The sequence below is a fragment of the Oxyura jamaicensis genome, chromosome 21 (genome assembly GCF_011077185.1).
Source record: "Oxyura jamaicensis isolate SHBP4307 breed ruddy duck chromosome 21, BPBGC_Ojam_1.0, whole genome shotgun sequence".
Lineage (NCBI taxonomy): Eukaryota > Metazoa > Chordata > Aves > Anseriformes > Anatidae > Oxyura > Oxyura jamaicensis.
Window position 1 is genome coordinate 6,504,200 of NC_048913.1, and position 21,766 is coordinate 6,525,965.

At 44.8% G+C, this 21,766-nt stretch overlaps 1 protein-coding gene across 3 annotated transcripts; it reads left to right on the forward strand.

The window, feature by feature from the left end:
• Window positions 1-29: 29 nt before the first annotated feature.
• Window positions 30-9,148, forward strand: LOC118177163 (guanylin-like). Of its 3 annotated transcripts, XM_035344618.1 has the most exons (4): window positions 1,078-1,185; window positions 1,924-2,121; window positions 7,485-7,674; window positions 8,471-9,148. In XM_035344618.1, the coding sequence occupies exons 1-4, from the start codon at window positions 1,147-1,149 to the stop codon at window positions 8,536-8,538; spliced, it is 495 nt and encodes a 164-aa protein (XP_035200509.1). In that variant the 5' UTR covers window positions 1,078-1,146; the 3' UTR covers window positions 8,539-9,148. The 3 variants fall into 3 exon arrangements, 2 of the variants coding, with proteins under 2 accessions (XP_035200509.1, XP_035200510.1); XR_004755699.1 differs by lacking the exons at window positions 1,078-1,185; window positions 8,471-9,148 and adding an exon at window positions 30-411 and having other exon boundaries at window positions 7,485-7,606; XM_035344619.1 differs by lacking the exons at window positions 1,078-1,185; window positions 1,924-2,121 and adding an exon at window positions 3,935-5,271.
• Window positions 9,149-21,766: the final 12,618 nt, after the last annotated feature.

The following is a 21,766-nucleotide window of genomic DNA, read 5'->3' on the forward strand; positions in this document are numbered from 1 at the left end:
ACTGCTGGATGCTGGGGATGCTCTGGGCATCGGGAGTGCCGGGGATGCTCCGGATGCCGGGATGCTGGAGATGCGTAGGGTGCTCTGGGTGTCAGGACACTCTGTGACGCTCCGGATGCTCCAGACCAGGGAATAAGGAGGACCACGGGATGCTCTGGATGCTTTGGACCCCCGACGCTCAGCTGCCTCCCAGCTGTGCTTGCCCACCCACGGAGCTCTGTCCCCTGGGGCAGTGGGGCCCCGCTGAGCTCCTCCGTACCCGAGCTCTGCTGCAGCAGGAGGCAGCGAGGAGAGGCAGAGCAGCCCTGAGGCGGGTACGGGGATGCTCCCAGCCAAGATCGCCCATGGAGAGGAAGATGCCACACGCAGGAGTGTGGGAAGCTGCCCAGAGGTGTCTGTCCCCCGGCAGAGGTGCATCCGGTGCACAGGGGTGTGTGTGTGCAGGTGCCAGCCAGACTTTTACCTGCTGCTCTGGTATGCACAGAGAAGGATGCAGAAATGCTGATTCGGAGGAGGTGGGGCTGGAGGGGAGAGGAGGAGATGAAATGAAACGAAACAAAATCCTAACGGAAACAGGGAACTGGTCTAAACTCCAGGAAGTGGCAGCCAGAGTTTCCCTCTCTGCCAGCACTGTGCTCTGCCTCTCCTTAGCTGCTGCTTCTGCTAACATGGGAGCCCCCCACTCTCTCTTTGCAGGTCGACAGCAATCTGCAGCTAAGCCCAGCAGGCAACGCCGAGCAGGAGGTTCCATCCCGTGTCGGCTGATAGGAGCTGAATTTTGCATAACCAGAGGCATGCAAAGGACTTGCTGGCCAGTTTTCTAGCCACCCGCAGCCAGGGAGCGATGCCAAGGGTTTTTTCCCTCGAGGGCTGCACCCTCGCTCAGACAGCCAGGGGTCTTGCCCCTCCATTCTGTTTTTTTGGGGCTCAGTCTTTGCAGGACTAACCCTGGGTGAACCCAGAGCAGCTTGCCCTTTGGCAGGAGGGAGGCAAAATGTCAGAGGACCCAGCATGACCTGCTGGCTTCTCCATCCCTTCTCCTCGGTCAGAAGACACAGGGAAGGAACAGAAATTTGTCTCTTTACCAAGATCTCATTTTCTAATCCCCCCTTCCAACAACTTTGTCTTGCTTTTCCTAGGAGATGAATGGGTGATTCTGGCCTGGAAACCATCTCTGAGCAAGGGGTAGGGGAGACACGAAGCGGGGTTCACCTCTGTGATTACAGCCCATGCTCAGCCCGTGGCTCCCCCAGGGTCTCTGTGCCAAAGTTACAGCATCTGACAGAGGACTGGAGGCTGCACTGGGAGGCCTCTAGGGCATGCTAGAGGAGACTGGGTGTCACTGGGAGGATTTCAGGGGTAGGCAGAGTGCACTGTGTGGTCTTGGTGGAAGTGTGGAGGATCTAGAGTGGAGCAGAGGGCCACTGGAGGCCTCCAGTGTGCCCAAGAGTGCACCAGAGAGCCCTGTGAGGCCTCCAGAGACCAGTAGATAAGAGGAAGGGTCCCTGGGTTCACAGATTTTAGGGATTGGAAGGGACTTTGAAAGATCATCTAGTCCAATCCTTCGGAACACTTAGATCAGGTCACACAGGAACATGTCCAGGAGGGTTTTGAATGTGTCCCTCTTGTGCTGGGGAGCCCAGAACCGGGCACAACACTCCAGGTATGGCCTCACCAGGGCTGAGTGGAGAAAGATGAGCCATGAAGTTACAATACCACACTGTAACTCTGTGCATGGCTGTAATACACGTCTGCACTGTGACTAGGTCCTTGGCCACGATATTACAATGCCCCACAGTGATTTTGTGCTGGGCCACCAAGTCACAAGGCCCTGTAGTGACACTGTGCTGGGCCACCAAGTCACAAGGCCCCGTAGTGACACTGTGCTGGGCCATGACATTACAACACCATTCTCTCTTCCAGGACACGATGTCCAAAGGCTGTGCTTTGACTCTCCTGGCTCATCATGTTACACAGCCCTCCTGTGAAGCTGTGGCTTCTTCCCAGGGCCCTGCTCCAGTCCTCCGCAGATCCGTGGTGACACAACGCCCCGCTGTGGCTGTGTCAGGTCGTGATACGACAAAGCCTTGCTGTGACGCTATTTGGAGGCATAATGTTAGAGTAATACCCCCCTGTGACACTTTGCTGGGCCTCCTGTGAGCCCGTGTCGGGCACTGATGTTACAAAGCCCCACCGTGACCCTACACCTTGTCGTGGTGTCACAGTACCACCCTGTGATGCTGTACGGGGCCGTGATGTTACAAGGCCCGGCTGTGATTCTGCCACCAAACTGTGACTCTGTGCCAGGGTACGAGGTCAGAAAGCCCCTCGTGTGGCACCGTACTGGTTCAAGATGTTACAACTCTTAATTCTGTGCTGTTCCGGGAGGTCACAAGGCCCTGCTGTGACTCTGTGCTGGGACGTGACGTTACAAGGCCCTGCTGTGATGGGCCGTGAGGTTACAACAACCCTCTGTGACTACGTGCCGGGCTGCGAGGTCCCAAGACCTTTTTGTGACTTTCTGCTGGGCCATGATGTTACAATACTGCACTTTGTGCATGACCATGATGTCACAGCAACCCACTGTGACGTTGCCCTCAGCCGTGATATTACAACACAGTCAAGCAACTCTGTGCCATGGCATCATATCCAAAGGCTGTGACTCTGCCATTCCATGATTTTACAAAATCCCACTGTGAATTCGTGCTGGGAAATGAGGTCACAAAGCCCAGCCTTTACACTCTGTCAGGCTATGATTTTTTTAATCAATCATCCTCTATGACTCTTTGCTGAGCCTTGATGTCACAAGGCCCTTCTGTGACACTGTGCAGCGCTATGATGTCGCCTGCTGTGATTCTGTGCTGTGCCACGAGGTCACAAGGCCCCGTTGTGACTTTCTTTTGAGCACTGATGTTACAAGGCCCTGTGGCGACTCGATGCTTGGCCATGGTGCTACAACACCATACTGTGACTCTGTGCACAGCCATGATGTAAAGAGACCCCCACTGTGACTGTGCTCGGCCATAACTTTACAGCACGCTGGAAGTCCGGAGAAAGGAGGACTTCCTCTCGGTCAAAGAGGATCGGATCAGAGATCAGCTAAGCAAACTTGACATCCACAGTGATGGGGAAATCCCTGATGACTGGAAAAAAGCAAATGCTATTCCCATCTTCGAGGGGGGAAGTGAGTGTAAAAAGGCCTGACACTGAGAACACTGGTCCATGGGTGAACCTCTGCACAGGGGGCACCACCATGCCCAGATCCTTCACAAGCCAGCCTTCTTTGCTGCACCTCCTTATCCAGAGCACTGCTCGCATTACTGTCACTTCCCATGGCCTACTGAACCCCTCATTAGGTGTTTCTGACTGCACAGAGCAGAGTCCAGCCTGCCTGCACACAGGCACCACCGGGGCAACAGCTTCACGCCTGGCACGGCACCTCGGTTTCTATTCCCTATTTCTCTTAAGATGTACAATGGGGCAGCAAAACACATCGCAGCGTTACTTGGCTCCCAGCTTTATGTCCCATTCCCATCAAAAGGATCACTACAGGGCAGTGTAACCATTCTGGCATCTCAGCTAGAGAAGTGCGGGAGAATATTGGACAGGTCAAGATTGGAGGCAGCCTGGGCTGCAGTGATCACAGTAGTACAGGACAGGTAGTACGGGACAGATAAAAAGCATAGTCAAGGCTATAAAACCCAGAAAGGTAAATATTTGGCTGTTTAGGGCTTGAGTGTGTGGGATCCTGCCCTCAGAGAAAAAAGAACAAATGATAGCTGGGAGATATTTAACAACAGTTTTCTTAAGGTACAAGAGCTCTCGATTCTGACATGCAAGAAGTTGGACAGGGGAGGCAGGAGACTAGGTTGGCTAAGTCAAGGGCTCTTAGCCAAGCTGAAACACAAAACCAAAATGAATAGGCAGTGGAAGCAGGGATATTCCCCTGATAATATTAAAGGGACATGGCCCAGAAGAGCAGAGAGGGGATCAGGAAAGCTGAGACACAGCTGCAGGTGAATTTGCCTAGAGATGCAAAAAAAAAAATAAGAAGGGTTTCTTTAACTACATAGGACAACAAAGGAAGGTAAAAGAAACTGTACTGTCCATGATGAGTGAAATGGGAGGCCTGTCTACAGCTGGGATGGAGAAGACAGAGGCACTTAACAACTTTTTTTTGCCTCAATCTTCACCAGCAAGTGCTCTCACAAAACTGCTCGATATTCACAGAGAGCATCGGGGTTGTTTGGCTCTGGGGAGACCTTATAGCGGCCTTCCTGTACCCAAAGGGAGCCTAAAGGAAAGACTGGGAGAGACACTAGGAGGGCACCCCAGAAACCTGTAAAACCAGGGCCCAAAGCTCTCATTAAATGTCCAAATCCGCTTATTAGAGAATAAGAGAAAATAAATATCCACGTACTATTTCCACGTTTCTGGATAAGATTGAAAGCCACAGAGAAATAGATTTGTTGCATTGAAGCCTTTATCTTTAATGACAACCCCTGTAATGTCTGCGTTTTAATTAGGTGCTGCAAAAAGCAAGATGACACTGTATCTGCTGACACTCAGGCACACCCTGTGTTCATCTGCTCCAGAGCGTTGCTCCCCTCTCGGTATTGGAGTCGCCAGAAGAACTGCGTGCTCAGCAATCGATTCAGAACTGACTGGCCGCCAATCAGTGCAAGAGATCAATTTCTTCAATTGTTTATTAATTTGCCTGCTTCCAAATCATAGAATCACAGAATCATTAAGGTTGGATAAGACCTCCAAGATCATCTTTGCCCATACATCCCCCACATGGAGACTTAGTTTTGGATGCTTTGTTAGAACTAAGACCAAACTTTCCTATTTGTGTGCCGTAGGCTGCAATGATTTTCCTGCCTGTCTTGGCCACTTTCTGAAAGTGGGAGAGAGTCATAAACACCAGTATTTGCCTGGGTGTGACTGTCCTGCTCTGCCAAGGAGTAGATAACTGGTAGTCCGCTGAAGGTTTATTGTATGTCTATAAGGAGTTTAGGTTAATGGATTACCAAGCCAGCGCTGTGTAAAGGCTTTATAAAGCTTATTTTTTTTTGCACCGGGGAGATAGAACTCTGACAACTAGAGCAAATCTGAGAGACACAAAGGAAGGACAGTGAAATACCAAAGCAAGAGAAAATATATTCAGGTTAGGAGAGGCTACGCTTTGTAGGCACTATGAAAGGCTTTCTTTCCTTTACAGTCCTTATTCTCCTTTCACTGGTGCACAGCTCCCAAGGAGTCTATGTCCAGGTGAGTTTTCTGCTTTTTTTTTTTTTTTTTTTTTTTTTCTCAAGTTCAGTGATATATTGATATTGTATGAAGAGTTGTGGCTACAACAGGAATGTTGAGCTAAATTAATAGAGCTGTTTTTTTTTTTTTTTTCTTTTCTCCGGCTTGTTGCCTGACATCATGTCCCTGTTGCTCAGTTTTTCTAACATCATGCTTCACCAGCCATACCACTGCTCTGAAATTCCTAGCTGGCTATTCCCAGAGTTTTCTTTTCCAGATAACCCCACGTGTTGTGAAGTTGCGTGAACTGGGGAGAAAGTGTTTTGTCTTGCCTGCTCGTAGGCTGCTAGTTCTTTAGGAAAATGACCTGCAAGCTTGGAGGAATAGTAACGGATAGATAAACTATTAGAGGAGGCTAGTACAAAATACTCTAAAACACACTGCTCCGATGGTTGATATTGCATGCAACATAGAAGTAGGTAGGTATCATCACTCTTGTATGTTCATGGGAGTGTGTTAGATCTGTCTGCACTCATCCCTAGAAAGAGTTTGGGAGATTACAGTTTGATTGCATTGTAAATGACACCCTTGGAGTAACAAAAGGGCTAGTATTATTTAAACAATGGTTGATTCTCTTTATGTGTGCGCAGTAGGTTTTGAAGGAGTGAAAAAATAGTCTCCAACTTAATGAAAAAAAAAAATAAATCAAATTTCTACTTGGAACTGTAGAAAATAACCAAATGAGAATAGCTGTTTCTGGTTGAGGTAACAACATAGAAAGTTCAGCTCTGAAGCTGTAGCTCCTCTTCATAATTGAAATGCTTGTCTCATTAATCACAATTTGTATTTTCTCTGACTCTTATAGGACATGAATATATGTTCAGTGTACTGGGCATGTGTGTTGCACTCTTTTCAGTTGGACTGCTTAATTTCCCTGATGTCTGACTAACTCAGTGCACAAAGTTGGTTCTGTACTTGTTTTCTGAAAATCTTTCCAAGACTTTTCCTCCCTTTCCCATAGTGTGTCACAGAAAGCATTGATTTAACAAAATGTTTGCAAGCCACAAGTGAAGTTTATTGGACTTTGTGGAGTGTTTTTAAAGGCTGAATATCACTGCCTGGACAGTTCCTTGCACAGATCTTGAATTACTGTGATGACATTTGGAAGAGGATGGCTAGTGCCAATTGTGGAATAAAGTCAGAAAAACTCAAGAAAACTAAAAAAAAAAAAAAAAAAAAAAAAAAAAAAAAAAAAAACTAAGGTGCTGGTTTAGACTATTTCTGTGATAAAATCTAGTTCAACAGAACACCATGCACTGTTGCCTTGGAGAGAAGATGCTCCTCAGACTGAGCTCTCCCTGACACACTTTTCTCTTATGAGATGGTGTTGATGTTTTTGTTTGTTTTGTTTTATTTTGTCACCAGGACATAAATTTATCTCCTAAGTCTGTCTCTCATAAAAGTTCATCCTTACTAAGCAGTGATAATAAGTAGGATAAATCCTATGTGAAAGGACTGAATAAAGCTTGCTTCATCCCTTTCTGCTTTCCCTGGAACCGTTCTCGTGGAAACCTTTCCTTTTTTGTTCTCTGTTTTGTGCTTTTAGAGTCTGCATCGGAATTCAGAGCTGTGTTCTAAGCACTTACCTTTTCACAGGCAACCAGTCTGATAAACTATTCTGAGAAAAAATCATAAATTAATTGGAAGTAGAAAGAGTTTGGCTTGTTAAATAAATGCATGTCCATGTGTTTTTTTTTTATTATTATTATTATAATTCTTTAACTGACACCCCTCCCACCCCCCCCACAGTATCCAAGATACTGTGGAAACTTGCCACAGTATCTCGTGATGAGGAGGTTCAGCTCTTAACGATGTTTAATGTGAAGGAATAGCTCCTTTTCTCTGTTTTGAGCATGCCACATGACAGCCAAGACTTGAAGTTCTCTACTAATGCATTAGAAGACAGAGTGAACAAAGTAAATCTCCATTCGCATGCATTCAGCTCATGATTTTGTAAATCTCTGTGACATATTACCCAGTCATTTCTAGGCTGATGTTTCTCAATCCATATCTTTCTACCTTAGATTTTGTGGGTCTCTCTCACGAGAGTGAGACATGCATTAATTGTGCCTCCATCCACTGAGATTTTATTTTATTTTATTTTATTTTATTTTATTTTATTTTATTTTATTTTATTTTATTTTATTTTATTTTTTCTGGTTCTGTCTACATAGGATGGCGACTTGAAATTCTCCCTTGAATCTGTGAAGAAGCTAAAGGAGCTTATGGATGAGAACAGAAGCATTAATCCTCGCATGGTGGTTTCAAAGACTACCTATTCTCCATGCAAAGAAAAAGATCTTCCTGAGGAGTTCCAAGCTGTGTGCAAAAGAGAAGATGCACCCATGATTTTCGAGAGGCTGAGTATGTAGTTCATATTGCATAATTTCCTTTTTTTTTTTTTTTTTTTTATCACACTTTTCAACCTCAAACACTGAAATTGTAGCAGGAAAAAAAAACGTAATTGCTGTTGTGACACCTCTAAAGCAGCTGGAAGTCCATGCTACTTTATGATTACCCCTTCTGCAAGGATACAAAACTGAGAGCCACCCCCATCAGAAAGCTCCTATGGTGCTTAATTGTAGTGTGTGCAGATCACGCTGTTGTAAACACAAAAAAAACCACAACTTTTTCTTCCTAGTAGCTGTGTATTTCTGGGTACCCTAAAAAAGGTGTGAGATGTAGATGAGGTGAATTAGTCTTCAGCATTTTGTGTCTCCAAGGCATATGTAGTGATTCTTGAGACAGCTGCTACAGTGTCTTTTTTTTTTTTAAAAAAAATAATTTTATGATTTTATTAACTTATTGTCCAATACAGTGGAAATTTAGGAAGAAATGCTACCAATATAACTAAAGCTGTGATTCTACAAGCCACTTTAGAGGAAAAAGGTAGCATCCTCACCACCCTCCCACAAGATGTCCTGCTGTTCTCTTGTTTCCACATGTTACCATTGTTCTCCTGGTGATTTCAGGTCTGATCTCATTTTTTAAGCAAAATTTTCTCAAGAAGTAGTTTTTCTTATGCCAACAATAACTTCAGTGACATCAAAACTCATGGAACAGCAGCAGAAAGGAACCTCTCAGCCACTTGATGTGGGGCTCTGCTCTCCAGTGTATTGCTTTGCTATCCCACTGAAACACTCTCTTTTCTCTCTAACAGGCGCGGCTGTCAGCGAAGCTGATTTGTGCGAAATCTGTGCCAATGCTGCCTGCTCTGGTTGCTTTTGAAAAAGGATGAAACAATCCGAAGAAGATGTGCCAAGTTTGTGCATTTGTGTTGCAAGATCACATACCCTCAAAAATCAATATTTAATCTCCATCTCCACTGTAGTCAAACTGAAGCTATTGCCTCATGTAGACATGCTAGGGGGGATCTTTTCCAGCACATTTATCCAACTGGTTGGATAAATACCTGTGCCTGTAGGTCTGCATGTGGTATGTGTATGTTTGTAACAGAACTGTAGCATGCAACTTGGGGACAAGTTTTAAGTGTCTAGCTACACTTTCATACCTGGAAAATTCTCCATCTGTTACTTGTACTAATAGTTTATTGCCAATTTATGGAATGGAGGTGGACAAGCACTGTAGCTAGTAACATTTTCCTCATAGTTGTATAGAAGTTCCCTTCTGTCGATGGATTTTCATGTTCGTTAAGCTCTATTTAGGAGACAGGATGTCCAAACTGCAATGTTGGCATTGACATGAGAGCATTTATGTTTTTGTCGTTTTGTTTTGTTGTGTGGTGTGTGTGTTTTTGGTGGCAATATTGTGAAGAAAGGGTCTGCCCATGTTTGTACGCTACTGTACATGAAATAAAAGCTCGTGACAATTTTGTGGGGGTTCTGTGTGTTTTTATTTTTATTTTATTTTATTATTTATTTATGTATTTTTTTAATCTTCTTTGGTAGTCTGCCTACTTCCTCATCTCTTCTTTAAGGTCTTTCATGTCTGGATCTCCACTAGAGTAAAATATGTGTTGTTAAAATTGCCCTGAAGTTAAAACAATTTGTTATTCCATTTGTGTTCTTTATGTAGATCATAGTAACATAAGACTACTTCAGAGTTTTTAAATTATTCCTTCTTAATATTAGTTGTTAAGTCAATTTAGCCACCAGGTTCTCAGAGGAATGTCAATGCTGTAAAGTTACACAATTGTCATAGAAACAAGAGGCGGGAGTAGGACTGAAAGTTTCAGTTTTATAGCACCTTGTAGAAGTCTACTACAGACTAAATCTTGAGGACTGCATTTTCCAACAGTACCTGGGAATCAGGGCTGTAGGGAGTAGCACAGTGTATTCAGAGCAGATGAGAGATTTCATCAGGGTGGGCTACCTGCCTAGCCACTGATCCACTGTCACCCATGGGAAACATCCTGGAAGCTTTAAGCTTGTGCAGAAACCCCAAGCTGACTTGCTAAACTGATAACCACAGAATCACAGAACGTTTGAGGTTAGAAGGGACCTCTGGTGGTTACCTGGTCCAACTCTGCCCCTCTCCCCCAGCCAAGCAATGACACATAGAGCCAAGTGCACAGGACCATATCCAGGCATCTTCTGAAAGTTGCCAAGGAGAGAGACTCAATAACATCTCTGGGCAGCCTGTCCCGGTGCTCCGTCACCCTCCCTGTGAAGAAGTTCTTTCCCATGTTGGGGCCGAACTTCCTGGGCTCCATTTTGTGGCCATTGCCCCTTGTCCTGTCCCCACAGAGCACTGAAAAGAGGTTGGCCAAACCCCTCTGTCTCCCACACCTCAGGTATCTATACACGTTGATAAGATCCCCCCTCAGTCTTATTTTCTCCAGGCTGAACAGACCCAGGTCTCTCAGCCCCTCCTCCCAGGGGAGATGCTCCAGGCCCCGTATCATCTCTGTTGCCCTTCATTGGACTCTTTCCAGGAGATCCCTGTCTTTTTTTGTGCCGGGGAGCCCAGAACTGGACACAGTACTCCAGGTGAGGCCTGGCCAGGGCAGAGTAGAGGGGGAGGATCACCTCCCTTGACCTGCTGGCCACACTCCTCTTAATGCCTGCTAGGGTCCCGTTGGCCTTCTTGGCCACCAAGGCACGCTGCTGCCTCATGGCCAACCTGCCATCCACCAGGACCCCCAGGTCCTTCTCCAAGGTCCAAGCTCCTCTCCAGGAGGTCATCCCCCAGCCTGTACTGATACGTGCAGTTGTTCCTTCCCAGGGGCAGGACTCTGCACTTGCTTGTCATGCACATTCCTATCATTTCCTTATCAGAAGGCAGTTTGTGTTCTTCATCCAGTTATTTACTTTGGCTGTATTGAAGAGTTCAGAAGAGAATTGCATGACATGTAGCAGCTCCTGCCTGTTACAGTGAGTCGGAAACATCTATGCAAGTTCTCCTTTGTGTCTGGTGAATAGTCCTGTGTTTTCCTAAGAGGCAAGATAGACTAAGCTTTATAATGCATCATTCCCTTTGGAGAAGTCAGGACTGCCACCTGCGATCATTTATGGGCTGCATGCTTCCTTCTTTTCCTGCCTGCTGTTTGCAATGTTATAAAAGTGACCGAGCTCATGACAGTCCAGATGTCAGGTAACCCAGGCATCCAGCATGTACCAGGCCAAGGACCAGGACCAAGTTCACTTGTTTTCTGCTGAAGCCTACACAGGAACAAGCACACTGCCTGGAGGATCCACACTGGTAAGGGGGCATACTTTTAATCATGTCCCAAAGTGTATCTGCTTTGGAAGGACTTTAGGGTGCTGGATGCAAGCTAGCCCTACACACGTTAGGTAGGTATAGGAATTAATGCTCAAATGGGCCCATAAATCTTCCCACAGGAAGATTCTGAATATTAAATATTAACAAACTTATTTTTACATAATGTTGAAATTTCAAAATGGCATCTGCCTTTGGACCTAGCTGCATGCCCATGTTCTCCATCTCCCACTAGCAAAATGCTTTTATTTCTGTTAGGACTGTATGCATAATTTATTCAGTGTTACAGGCAAATGTTAAAATAAATTTGCATCCAATAGTCACTCTCCCCCTCAAGGTAGTCATTAGCTCATTCTCTTTATCAAGTCACCTGTCACGGAGGGGATGCACACAGTGAAGTATCTCCTGTTACAGTCACAGCGTGCTCATCTTCTCTTGTTATAAAACCAACCTTCTCCCACTGTTGTGCCCACCTTCCCTTTTGCCTATAACTGGTGCGAAATGCTATGATGTTGAGTCAAATATATGAAAAAGTAAACCTTACTGAGCGGGATTGCCAGTCATTACACCTTGACTGTGACTTGTGGCTACATTTCACACTCTTCTGAATAAGCACTTTTGAAGACTAAAGTCAACTCAATATCAGGTCATGTGCAGAGACTCTGAGGGAGGCAAAGAATGCGGCCTGAAGGGTGTGGTAGGCTCTGAGAGTTTCAAGTATTACTTGAAAGTCAAGGTCATCATTTATAAACATATAAACAAAACATCACCGTCATAATTCTCACCTTTACCCCATTCACACTTGGTATCATAAACAGCCAAACACAGCTTATACAATGCATTATTAACAAACATCACCCTATTGTAACCGTGTTTTCGAATATTTCAGTCACACACGTGCACTCTTGTATCTGTTTGAGGCACTTCTTGACCAGTATTATGCTTTGTTGGGGAAGTGAATGAAGACAGGGAATGATTACTGATTTTTTTTTTTTCTCAGTGTAGTTTGGATCCAGTGCACTTCCTTTCCCTGTGTTGTCTGCACTTCTGAAGCAAAAGTGTGAAGGGATTGTAAAAGGGTGTAACATAGCACTGTCCGTTGATTCTGGCCTTGGCAGCATGGAAACTCACTTAGAAGAACGTCCCTACTTGTTTTTCATTACATGTTCATCATCCCCTCCGATCCCTTGCAAGGAAGACAGATGCCATCTTGGAAAAACGTGGTCTTTGTTAAGTTGTAGTTATGTTTGTGATTGTAATGATTGTGGATATTTAATGGTTTTGTTTGTACTTAGCCTTGGGGAATAGCTTAGCAAAGTGATCAAACGTGTTAAAATGTAAAAACTACCTCAATATAAAACTCCTTCACTGTGGGAACTGGGAACCCTTTTCAACTCCTTCTGTCTGGGTGAATGAGTGACTTTTTGAAATGCTCCTGAACTGAACGCTCAAATTACTGTAATAAATATCAGCTCTTCAGGGAAGGGAATGCGAGGCAGGAATGAAACACTTCTCTGAAATCTACTAAGCCAGCTGCAATAGAAACATTTTGAAATTTAATTTCAAATAATTTAATAAAAAATTAGGCCTTTATCACCTGAACATAATACAAGTGTCATATCATATGTTAACTTTTGCACAGATTTTTCTGTAAAGGCCAAAAGGCCACAGAGGGAGATTAGGAATTGATTTCAAAGTCTGCAGCTGATAGCTGATATTTGTCCCCAGGTATTTCCCCATAGCATCACATGTATGCTGCCTAGATAACAGGCCCATGCTCCCTTCTCCATCTTCCTCTTTTTGTTCAGTAACAGCTAGGATTTGGCACAAATTACGGAGTTCTGCCTATTCCTTACAGGACCGTTTTATCACCCGTGGCAGCTGAGGAATCAAATCGTCAGGATACATCTACCCAGTGCAGTCCAGCAAGGCTAACTCTGGCATCTCCAGGCTCTTCTGTATGAGAGAATGGTAGCTTCTGCAAGAATTTTCCATTAATGTTTAATTGCTAATGACAGCAGAGATGTCAGCCTGCTGCTGATATCTTTCTCCCCTTATCTCACACGTTTTACAGAATATCGACTCCTGGGCTCCTGTTAAAAATCAAACAAACACAAAAACATATTTCTACACTGCTGTAGGTGGACAACATGTAACAAGAAGGCAAAGGACAGAATGAGGTGAGAAATCATGTAGGAGTGCTGTGAACAAATGCTCCAAGGTATCCATGTAGTATTTCCAAGCTACTTCATGCTGTTCACCTCTCAGCTTTAGCCACAGGGCAGACTGGATCACTGGGGTACTCTGTGCAGTATTATACTCTTTAAAGTCCAGCAAGGTCCTCTACCTCTGAATTCAGCCTGGATAGACTTGGCAGGGTTTAATCAGAATTATGAAGGAAGACAGTGAATCAGAAGGACTCGTGATTTAGCTGTAAATCACACTTTATTGCCAATGACGCTGATTTAGTTGCCATTAAATCATAACAGCAGGTTCAAGGAGCACCTCATCGAAGAGAAACAGACTTCAAAGTTCTGCTCATTCAGCAGCAGAAACGTTTAGTCTTCTTCAGACTGGACTGTTAGAAGAATAATTTAAAATGAATATTGATGTAATACTATTTTAATCATTCTAGATGATTCTTTGACACCAAGCTGAGTGGTGTGGTTGATGCACCAGAAGGAAAGGATGCCATCCCAAGGGACCCGGACAAGCTTAAGAAGTGGGCCCATGTGAAACGCATGAGGTTCAACAGGTCAAAGTGCAAGGTGCTGTGCCTGGTTTGGGGCTGCCTCAAAAGAAGAGTGGTCATCAGGTCGAGGGATGGGATTGTTCCCCTCCGCTCTGCCCTTGTAAGGTCCCACTTGGAGTACTGCGTCGAGGTCTGGAGCCCCCAGCACAAGAAGGATGTTGATCTGTTAGAGAATGGCCACAAAGATGATCAAGGGGCTGGAGGTTGTCTCCTGTGAAGAAAGGCTGAGAGAGCTGGGGCTGCTCAGCCTACAGAAGGGGAGGCTCTGGGGTGACCTCATTGCAACCTTTCAGTACTTCAAGGGGGCTTATAAAAAAGATGGAGAACGACTCTTTGCTCAAATGGATAATGACAGGACAAGGGTGAATGGTTTTAAATTAAACAATGGGAGATTTAGATTAGGAGGAAAATCTTCACTCAGAGGGTGGTGAGGCACTGGCACAGGTTGCCCTGAGTGGTTGTGGATGCCCCATCCCTGGAGGTGTTCAAGACCAGGTTAGACGAGGTCCTGAGCAACCTGATCTGGTGGGTGGCGTCCCTGACTATGGCAGGGGGGTTGGAACTAGATGATCTTTGAGGTCCCTTCCAATCCAAGCCATTCTATGATTCCATGATATTTTTTCTCTGCACAGCTTTCCATTCACTCTGCCCCCAGCCTGCAGCACTGCATGGGGTTGCTGTGCCCCAAGTGCAGGACCCGGCCCTTGGCCATGTTGAACCTCTTGGCTGCCAGAGCACACTGCTGGCTCATGTTGAGCCTGCTGTCAACCAGTACGCTTCAGCTCCTAACAGGTTACTGACCTCTACCGCTTTGACTTAAGAATTGTCTTAATACAGTCTTCAGCACAGGTTACTCACCTTTTGAATTGTAAAAGCCTTCTTCTCCAGAAGAACATCAGCCAGCACTTCTCTGCTAGCTACACGTAACTCTGCACATAAATCTTTAAAATCTGTGTTCTCACAATGAAGCACATTTCTTACCTATTTGTTTCTACTTTCTTGGGTCACCCAGGCCAGGAACCTATGAATTACCTGTTCTCCATCCATGTTTTTCCCACCAGCCGAGTCACTAAAGCATTTTTTGGGAACTAATCCCATAAAGAGTCCTTTGCTTCTCAAGGGACAGCTTTCCGGGAACCAAGACTTTTTCTGTGTAATGAAGGCCTGTTACATTTTCCTGTACAGGATGAAGTACTCATTGTCTTCCATTTCAGGAGTATTTTTCAGCCTGAAATCCAAAATATCTGTCTGGACACCACATCATGTCAAACAGCAGGCTTTGGATGGACTGCAAATTTCCACGTCCAGATGTGTCCACCTTGCATTATCTTTTATTTTGTGGGATTGACTCTATGTTCTACTTCACCTGATGATATCCATGCATAACCTACAAAAGTGTAAGCCCCCATCACCACCAGCTAGTGATGTTGGTTTGATTCTGCTTGTAAAGCAGCTGGAGTGTTCAGTCCAAGCACCTGTGGTCATGACAAGTGCAAAACAATTGCAAGCAATTTTGGTGGCATCGGTCTTATCCCTGGACAGTGCTCACACTCCTGCCAGTCACACAAATGAAAGGATCCAAAATGAGTGTTCAGCAAGCCCTGAACACACAAAGGTGCGACTGTCCTTTGGGTAATATGTTAACTACAAAGGTCAAAGAAAGCACCAGTGATGACGTGGTTTGGTTTACAAGCAATAAAAAGCCTATAAAACCAATGAAATAAAAAGGGAGTATTTATGTTAAATATCTTGTATGACTGCCATGGATTCTGAGAAAAAAAAAAGAAAAAAATTAAAAACAAAAAAATAAAAAAAAAATCAAAAAAAGAAGAAAAAAGAAGAAAAAAAAATAAAAAAGAGAAGAAAACAGCCTAGGGTCTAAAACAGAAGTAGCCATAGCTCTTTTCTGTAGCTTATCTAGTTGTAGGTATGTATCCAATTTTTCCAATAACCTGATAGACACATTCAGTGTACTTTTGTTCTTGCTGGAATATTTTCACTACCAGGCACTGGAATCAGAATTGCTGACACAGGCATTTTTTGGTTTGTTTTCTGCCTAGTCATTGTGAGATACTGTTTGATCAGCTCAGCATCTTTCCTGTTTCCCTGTTCCAGTGGATGAGGAGATACACTGATTCCTGGTACTCCTTTTGGCATTCATCTACCACCTTGGTGTTGAAGGTGGGGGCAGATACCAAAACAGCAGGTAAATCACTTAGGGACCAGAGTATTGCTAAGGAAGTGTGCCGCATGTGCTATCTGTTGAGTACAGGATGTCAGGAGATAGCTGGGTTTGAAAAGAAACTAGACAGATTAATGCTTAAACACAGCAAAGCCAGCCTTTGTTTGATAAGTATCAACATGTTTGGGATTAAATAAAATCCAGCAGATATAAGCCCTGCCTAAAAGAATTTATGGCAGGAATAATGTTTGCTCAGTGTGAAATAGGAGTAATTGAAGATCCTGTTCCCTGAGGCTGGCTAATCACTTGAAGGTCAAAACTGGCAAAAGGCCAGATAAAGCGGCGTAACAAAATGCGCTCATTTACTGTATGAGTAAGCTTTATGGTCCAGTGTGGACAAGGGCTGCTGCACCCAGTCAGGCAGTATCCAAGCTCTTGGGGCATAAACCACTTGCTTTCTTTCCTACCTTCTCCACCTTCTCCTTACTAGTAACATATCAATTCCTGTAATACTCTGGCAATCAGGCCTGAGAAGTATTGACATTTATTGTCCCGCAAAGCTCTGCATGTAACTCCTGCGTCATCTTTCAAACCTGCACCAGCACTGTGTTTTGGGTATACCAGAAGGTGCCTCCAGAAAGCTCTGCCGGGTGACCTGTACGTGGCTACAGCAGGCAGCAAACCATGAAGATCATCCCCCCCTTCTAAGTGTGCACCTGGATTACACTTCTTCAGCATCTCTAGAAGCTTACACTTCAGATGCAGCTGGCCAGAAAAGCACAGTTGGCCTCTAACAATCAGGGTGCCGCACGTGAGCCTAGAGAATAAGTCCGTGTGCATGACAGAATCATCTGAAGGAAGGAAACAATAAGGAAAGGAACTGTGCTGTGAGGTTAAACGTCAGCACGGAACCAGACAACCTGACACACAGACCCACCAGTCTGACGCTGGAGATCACCTTTAGAAATGTGCAGTGCTATTACTGTGTCTTAATTACCTGGTTTGCTGAATTGGAAATTAAAGGGCAGGAATAGAAATTGTTAGCAAGTGTTCGCAGGGTGCATGCTATCTTGCAGCAGCTAGGGAGGATGTGCCCCTGTGAAACCAGCGTAGTTCACATCGCTGTTGATCCACATGGATTTACAGTTAGCTATAGATATACATTTGTCTTCCAAAGCAGAAGCAATTATTTCTGAATTGTTCCTGGCAGGTACATGTCTAATTTGTTCTTAAATCTCTACACGTAAGGGAAATCCACAATTTCTTCAGAAAGCTTCACTACATCTAGTATTTAAGAGCTTTTCTCAATGAATTATTCCTTTGATGTAGTTTACACCTACTATTTACAGTTCTGTTCAGCATAGAAACAATTATAAATCCAATCAAGTTCTCTTTTATCAACTTCCTAAAAATGCAAGGGCTATTTTCATCCTCACTCCCATCGTGTCTATTTTCTGCTTTTCTCCAAGGACACACGATTCCCACTGGAGTTGCACTATCCAGCAACTATCTTCTCTGAAAGGCAGTTCTCTTAACAGGATAAATAAAAGCAAAAGTTGATTCATGTGCTCTGCAGGCCATGGTTCTTCACATCCCCAGCCCTGCCTGGCATTTGCACCTTGCAGTAACATTGCTGACTCGGGTCCGGCTGGTGGCCCAGTATGAGTGTGTTGGTCCTGGTTGTCTACATGCAAACACAAGGATTTAGAGAAGATCTGGAGGTTCAAATCCATAAAGTTCAATGATGGCAAGGTATGCTAGAAGTTGAGTGCTAGGGAAATGTATATGCAGAAAGGGCCAGCTGCTTTTTGGTGCGTTTTAAGAAGAGATGAGAAGATGAAGGAAAAAGCAATTGGCTGAAAGAAGGACAGCAGTAAACTCTTTTTCACCAAACTTGCTTTTTTATTATTATTATTACTTATTTTTTTTTCCCTACCTATTTCTTGGTTAGCCACAAGAGGGAAGTCTTACCCTCTCATTTGTGGGAAATCTGCTCAAAACTCCCTGTGAAAGTTAAGGTGACTCTAAGCAGCTATTTCCTAGGAGAGACCGTAAATGGAAATATTCCTCAACTGAAAAATCATCAAAAGACAGAGCTTAAAGTTAGAAAGCAAATAAAAGCTGTATATTATGCTTGTGCATGCATTAAAATTGTGCTGGTAAGATAATGGCTTGCCTTTAGTAAATGACATTAGCAAAGAGAAGCCTGTAAAATCACATAATCGAGGGGATTTTGGTTAATGTATTAAATATAACAGGTAAAAAAATCTTGAGAGTGCTGATGAGTGGGAAGATGGACAATCACAGGCTTAAAATTCGGTCTAGTTTTTCTACCTCCGAGGTTGGCATTTCTCACAGTTTTGGCTGGGACACAGTTAATTTTCTTCTTAGAGGCTGACGCAATGTGGTGCTTTGGATTTTTAATGAAAATAGTGGTGATAACGCACCAATGTTTTTCATTCTTGCAGAGCAGTGTTTGCGTACAGCCAAGGACTTCTCCGCTTCTCGTACTGTCCTGACACAGTGAGGAGCCTGGGGGTGCACAAGAAGCTGGGAGGGGACTCAGCCTTGTTTTGCTTTGCTCGAATGTGTGGCTTTTACTTTACCTAGCAAACTGTCTTCATCTCTACCCACGAGATCTTGCACTTTTACCTCTCCAATTCTTTTCTCCATCCCACCTTGGGAGAGTGAGTGAGTGGCTGTGTGGCACTGAGCTGACTGCCAAAACTAAACCACAGCAATATTATAGCACAAAACTCTGAGACCAGATATATATTGTATATAATGGATGCTTCCAAGAGATTTTACTTAATGTACTGTAGACTAACCAGCTTCAATTTCTATCTTTCCTTTTTTTTCCTTTTTTTTTTTTTTTTTTTTTTTTTTTTTTTTTTAACTGTCCTCTATCGCACACATTTCCACCTAATATCGCATGATTATTATTATTAATTTTTGTATTCCCCTGGAGAAGCTGGCGGCCTGTGGCTGGGACAGGTAACTTTAAAATTCAGAAAGAAAAAACAAAGCAGCAACAACAACAAAAGCAGTGATCTTATCTTTGAGCCTGGCTCAAAGAGGATGCAGAAAAGCAGTTTTAGGCTGAAAAAGTGACAAATGGCTTTTTCTCCCCAGCAGGGCTGGCAGAGGCAGATAGCTTGCACTCTGCAAGCACTCATCACTGCTGAAGTATCAGTTATCTGCTCTCAGAGAGATTCCCAGTTCAGCCCAGTCCTGCAGGCGTATCTCCCAAGAGTCAGAAGACAGCTGGGAGATGAAGCCAGACAAATTCAGGTAAAAAATGAGGCGTGTATTTTAACAATTAGGATAACTTAGTGTGGCAGTGGAGGGTTCTCACCTTAAGCATCAGTTCTTACCATGACTGGGCACCTCAGGAAAAGAAATTTTAACCAGAGCCAAGGTATCAAGCCCAGAATTGTGGGAAGCAGTGACAGATGAGAAGTCAGATTGCTGGCGCTGGTCCTTTCTGGTCTTAAGCTTTGAATAAAAGCTTGAGAACTGTAATAAGTGGCAGGCAGTTGCCTTGACAATGGTCTTGGCAATCACCCCGTTAAGAAAACGTTTATTCTCATTGGCAGTACGGGATCTTTGGGTCCCTATAATTAAGGAAATAAATTGTATTTAAACAAATATATCTGGTCTAATTGCTCAGAAACAGAAAACACATTTTCTGTTGCTCTGAATTGCTATAATAAAGGAGGGGAGGTGATGTTAGGCTGCTTAGGGCTTTACTGTTTTGAGTTGTCATGGGCAAATATATCTTCAATATTCTTGCCAGGAACAGAGTGAGCAGACGGTGCTGCTGCTTCTTCCAGCTTACAACTGTGGAAGTGATAGCTTTTATGCACAAGGCTATTCATGGCAAAGTGAGCAGACATCTCTTCTTCCAGGGCACTGATGTTTCTTGCTTGTCCTTTTGTAGGAAGATCCACAGCTATTATCACTTAACCAGCAGACCTGATTTCATCTCAGATACTGGAAGTCCTTTAACCCCAGGCAAGGAGTGGGCGGACTAAAACTGCTATTACACTAAGCCTGGCAAATGAAATGGCTCTCTTTCTTCTCCCACACTCAGCAGCAACTCTGCTGACGTCAACTTAGTTGCCTGCGATTTACAACAGCGTGGGAGGATAACAGAGCCTGTGTGTTTAATAGGTTCTAGGTGCAGGTGGCCAGACCTATGTGAGGGGCTGGATCTGAGACTTGCAAAGTAACGCTGGTGAGCCACAGGCCAGATGGCCTTTGGTATGATGTTCCTGGAGGAGCAGAGTGCTGGGTCCTGGGAAGCAGGAGGATGGGGTGTCAGTGACTGCTTAGGTTTCCCTACCTTCAGGAGAAGGACCCACCTACCCCGTGCTCCTATTCAGTGGTATTCACATGGAGAGCATGATGACTCTGCTTTGAGCTGAGGCCAAAACCATTTGGCATTTTACCCTGGCTTTCGGATGATTGAAAAGGAAGGTGCATTGCACTCGATACCTAAAACGTGGGGGAGCTCTTGGCTGAGATGGAGTTGCTGTCCATGGATGGGTGGTATCCACCCGTCAGATTACTCAGCCATCTGTAGTTTTTGTAATAGCGATGTCTTCTGCTTCCTTCTGCCTTTCCACAGATGCGGTAGGCAGTGCCACGCACTAGGACAGCTTGAGTCCTGCCTGCACGTGGGCAAGAGGTCCTGCTTCCAGCAAAGTCTGAACTCCCAAAGGGCCAGTGCCTTGTCGGAATGAGCTGCCAACTCCACCTGAGCCCAGCGTCTGCTTTCCTGTCCCCAGGAATTTGGTACAAGCTGGGTGTGATCAGCCTGCTTCTGTGCAAGGCAGTGCTTAAAGGTGGTATATGAGCTTCGGCTCATTAAAGCTCGTGCCCTGGTGATAGGCAATGTTATTTCTGTTCTCTATGAGAGAGTAGGAAGCTAGGTGCAAAGATGTTAAGCTGTTGAAGGTCATGTAAATGGTGTCTGTCCAGGTGCTCGTCCTCTAGCACTCATGCTGTTCTGTTTCAGCATCATTGCCAGCACTGGTGTTAGGCATGTATAGACAAGACAGTAACATCTTTATCTTGTCTAGCATAGACAAAAACTCTAGATATCCTGCTGATAAGAATTCTGCTGGCAGATGTCCTATCACTTCTCCCTACAGCAACAGGGAAGAAATAAAAGAAGAAAGAGATGCTCTAGTAGATGAGATTTGGCCTGTGGACTTCTGCCTCTCAGTGCTGTACGTGGCCCGCTCTCCAGCACTCCCTGCAAATGCTAAAACCATGCTTGAAAATCCTTTGTGGCAGCACTTGCAGAGCAGCGCAGGGCTCACTGCTGGCAGTGGTTGCAGGGGGTGGTGGCAGCCTGTGCCAGCCTCTACCAGCTCAGGCAAAGGGCTGCTTCGCAGGTTCCCAGAGCTGTCTTCAGATGTCAGTTGTTCTTCAGGAGTCTGGAGTGATCCGGAAGCCTTACAGCTCAAAAAGAAGCAGGGGAAGAAAAATATGGGGATAACCTATTTAAGGGGCCTGCTAGTGTTTTAAACATTTGTCTTTTAGGGGTCTCAGCCAGCGATGAGTCTATGTGCCCAAGAATTAATCATCCTGCTGAATTAAGAACAGATACCTTGCACCCTCAGAGAGTGTCCCCTTCTCCTGGCCCTGTAGAAGCAGAAATGGAGGGAGATGTTTCTCTTCCTGACCAGGAGCCTACCACAAATCACAGCTGGGTTCCACAGGACACGATGCTGAGCAGCTCTGGGTCCCTCAGGGCAGATTCAGGCTCTCATCCTGACCAGCCTGCCTGCGCAGGGCAGCGTGGCTGTGCAGAAGAGGAGCCTGCTGAGCCTCTG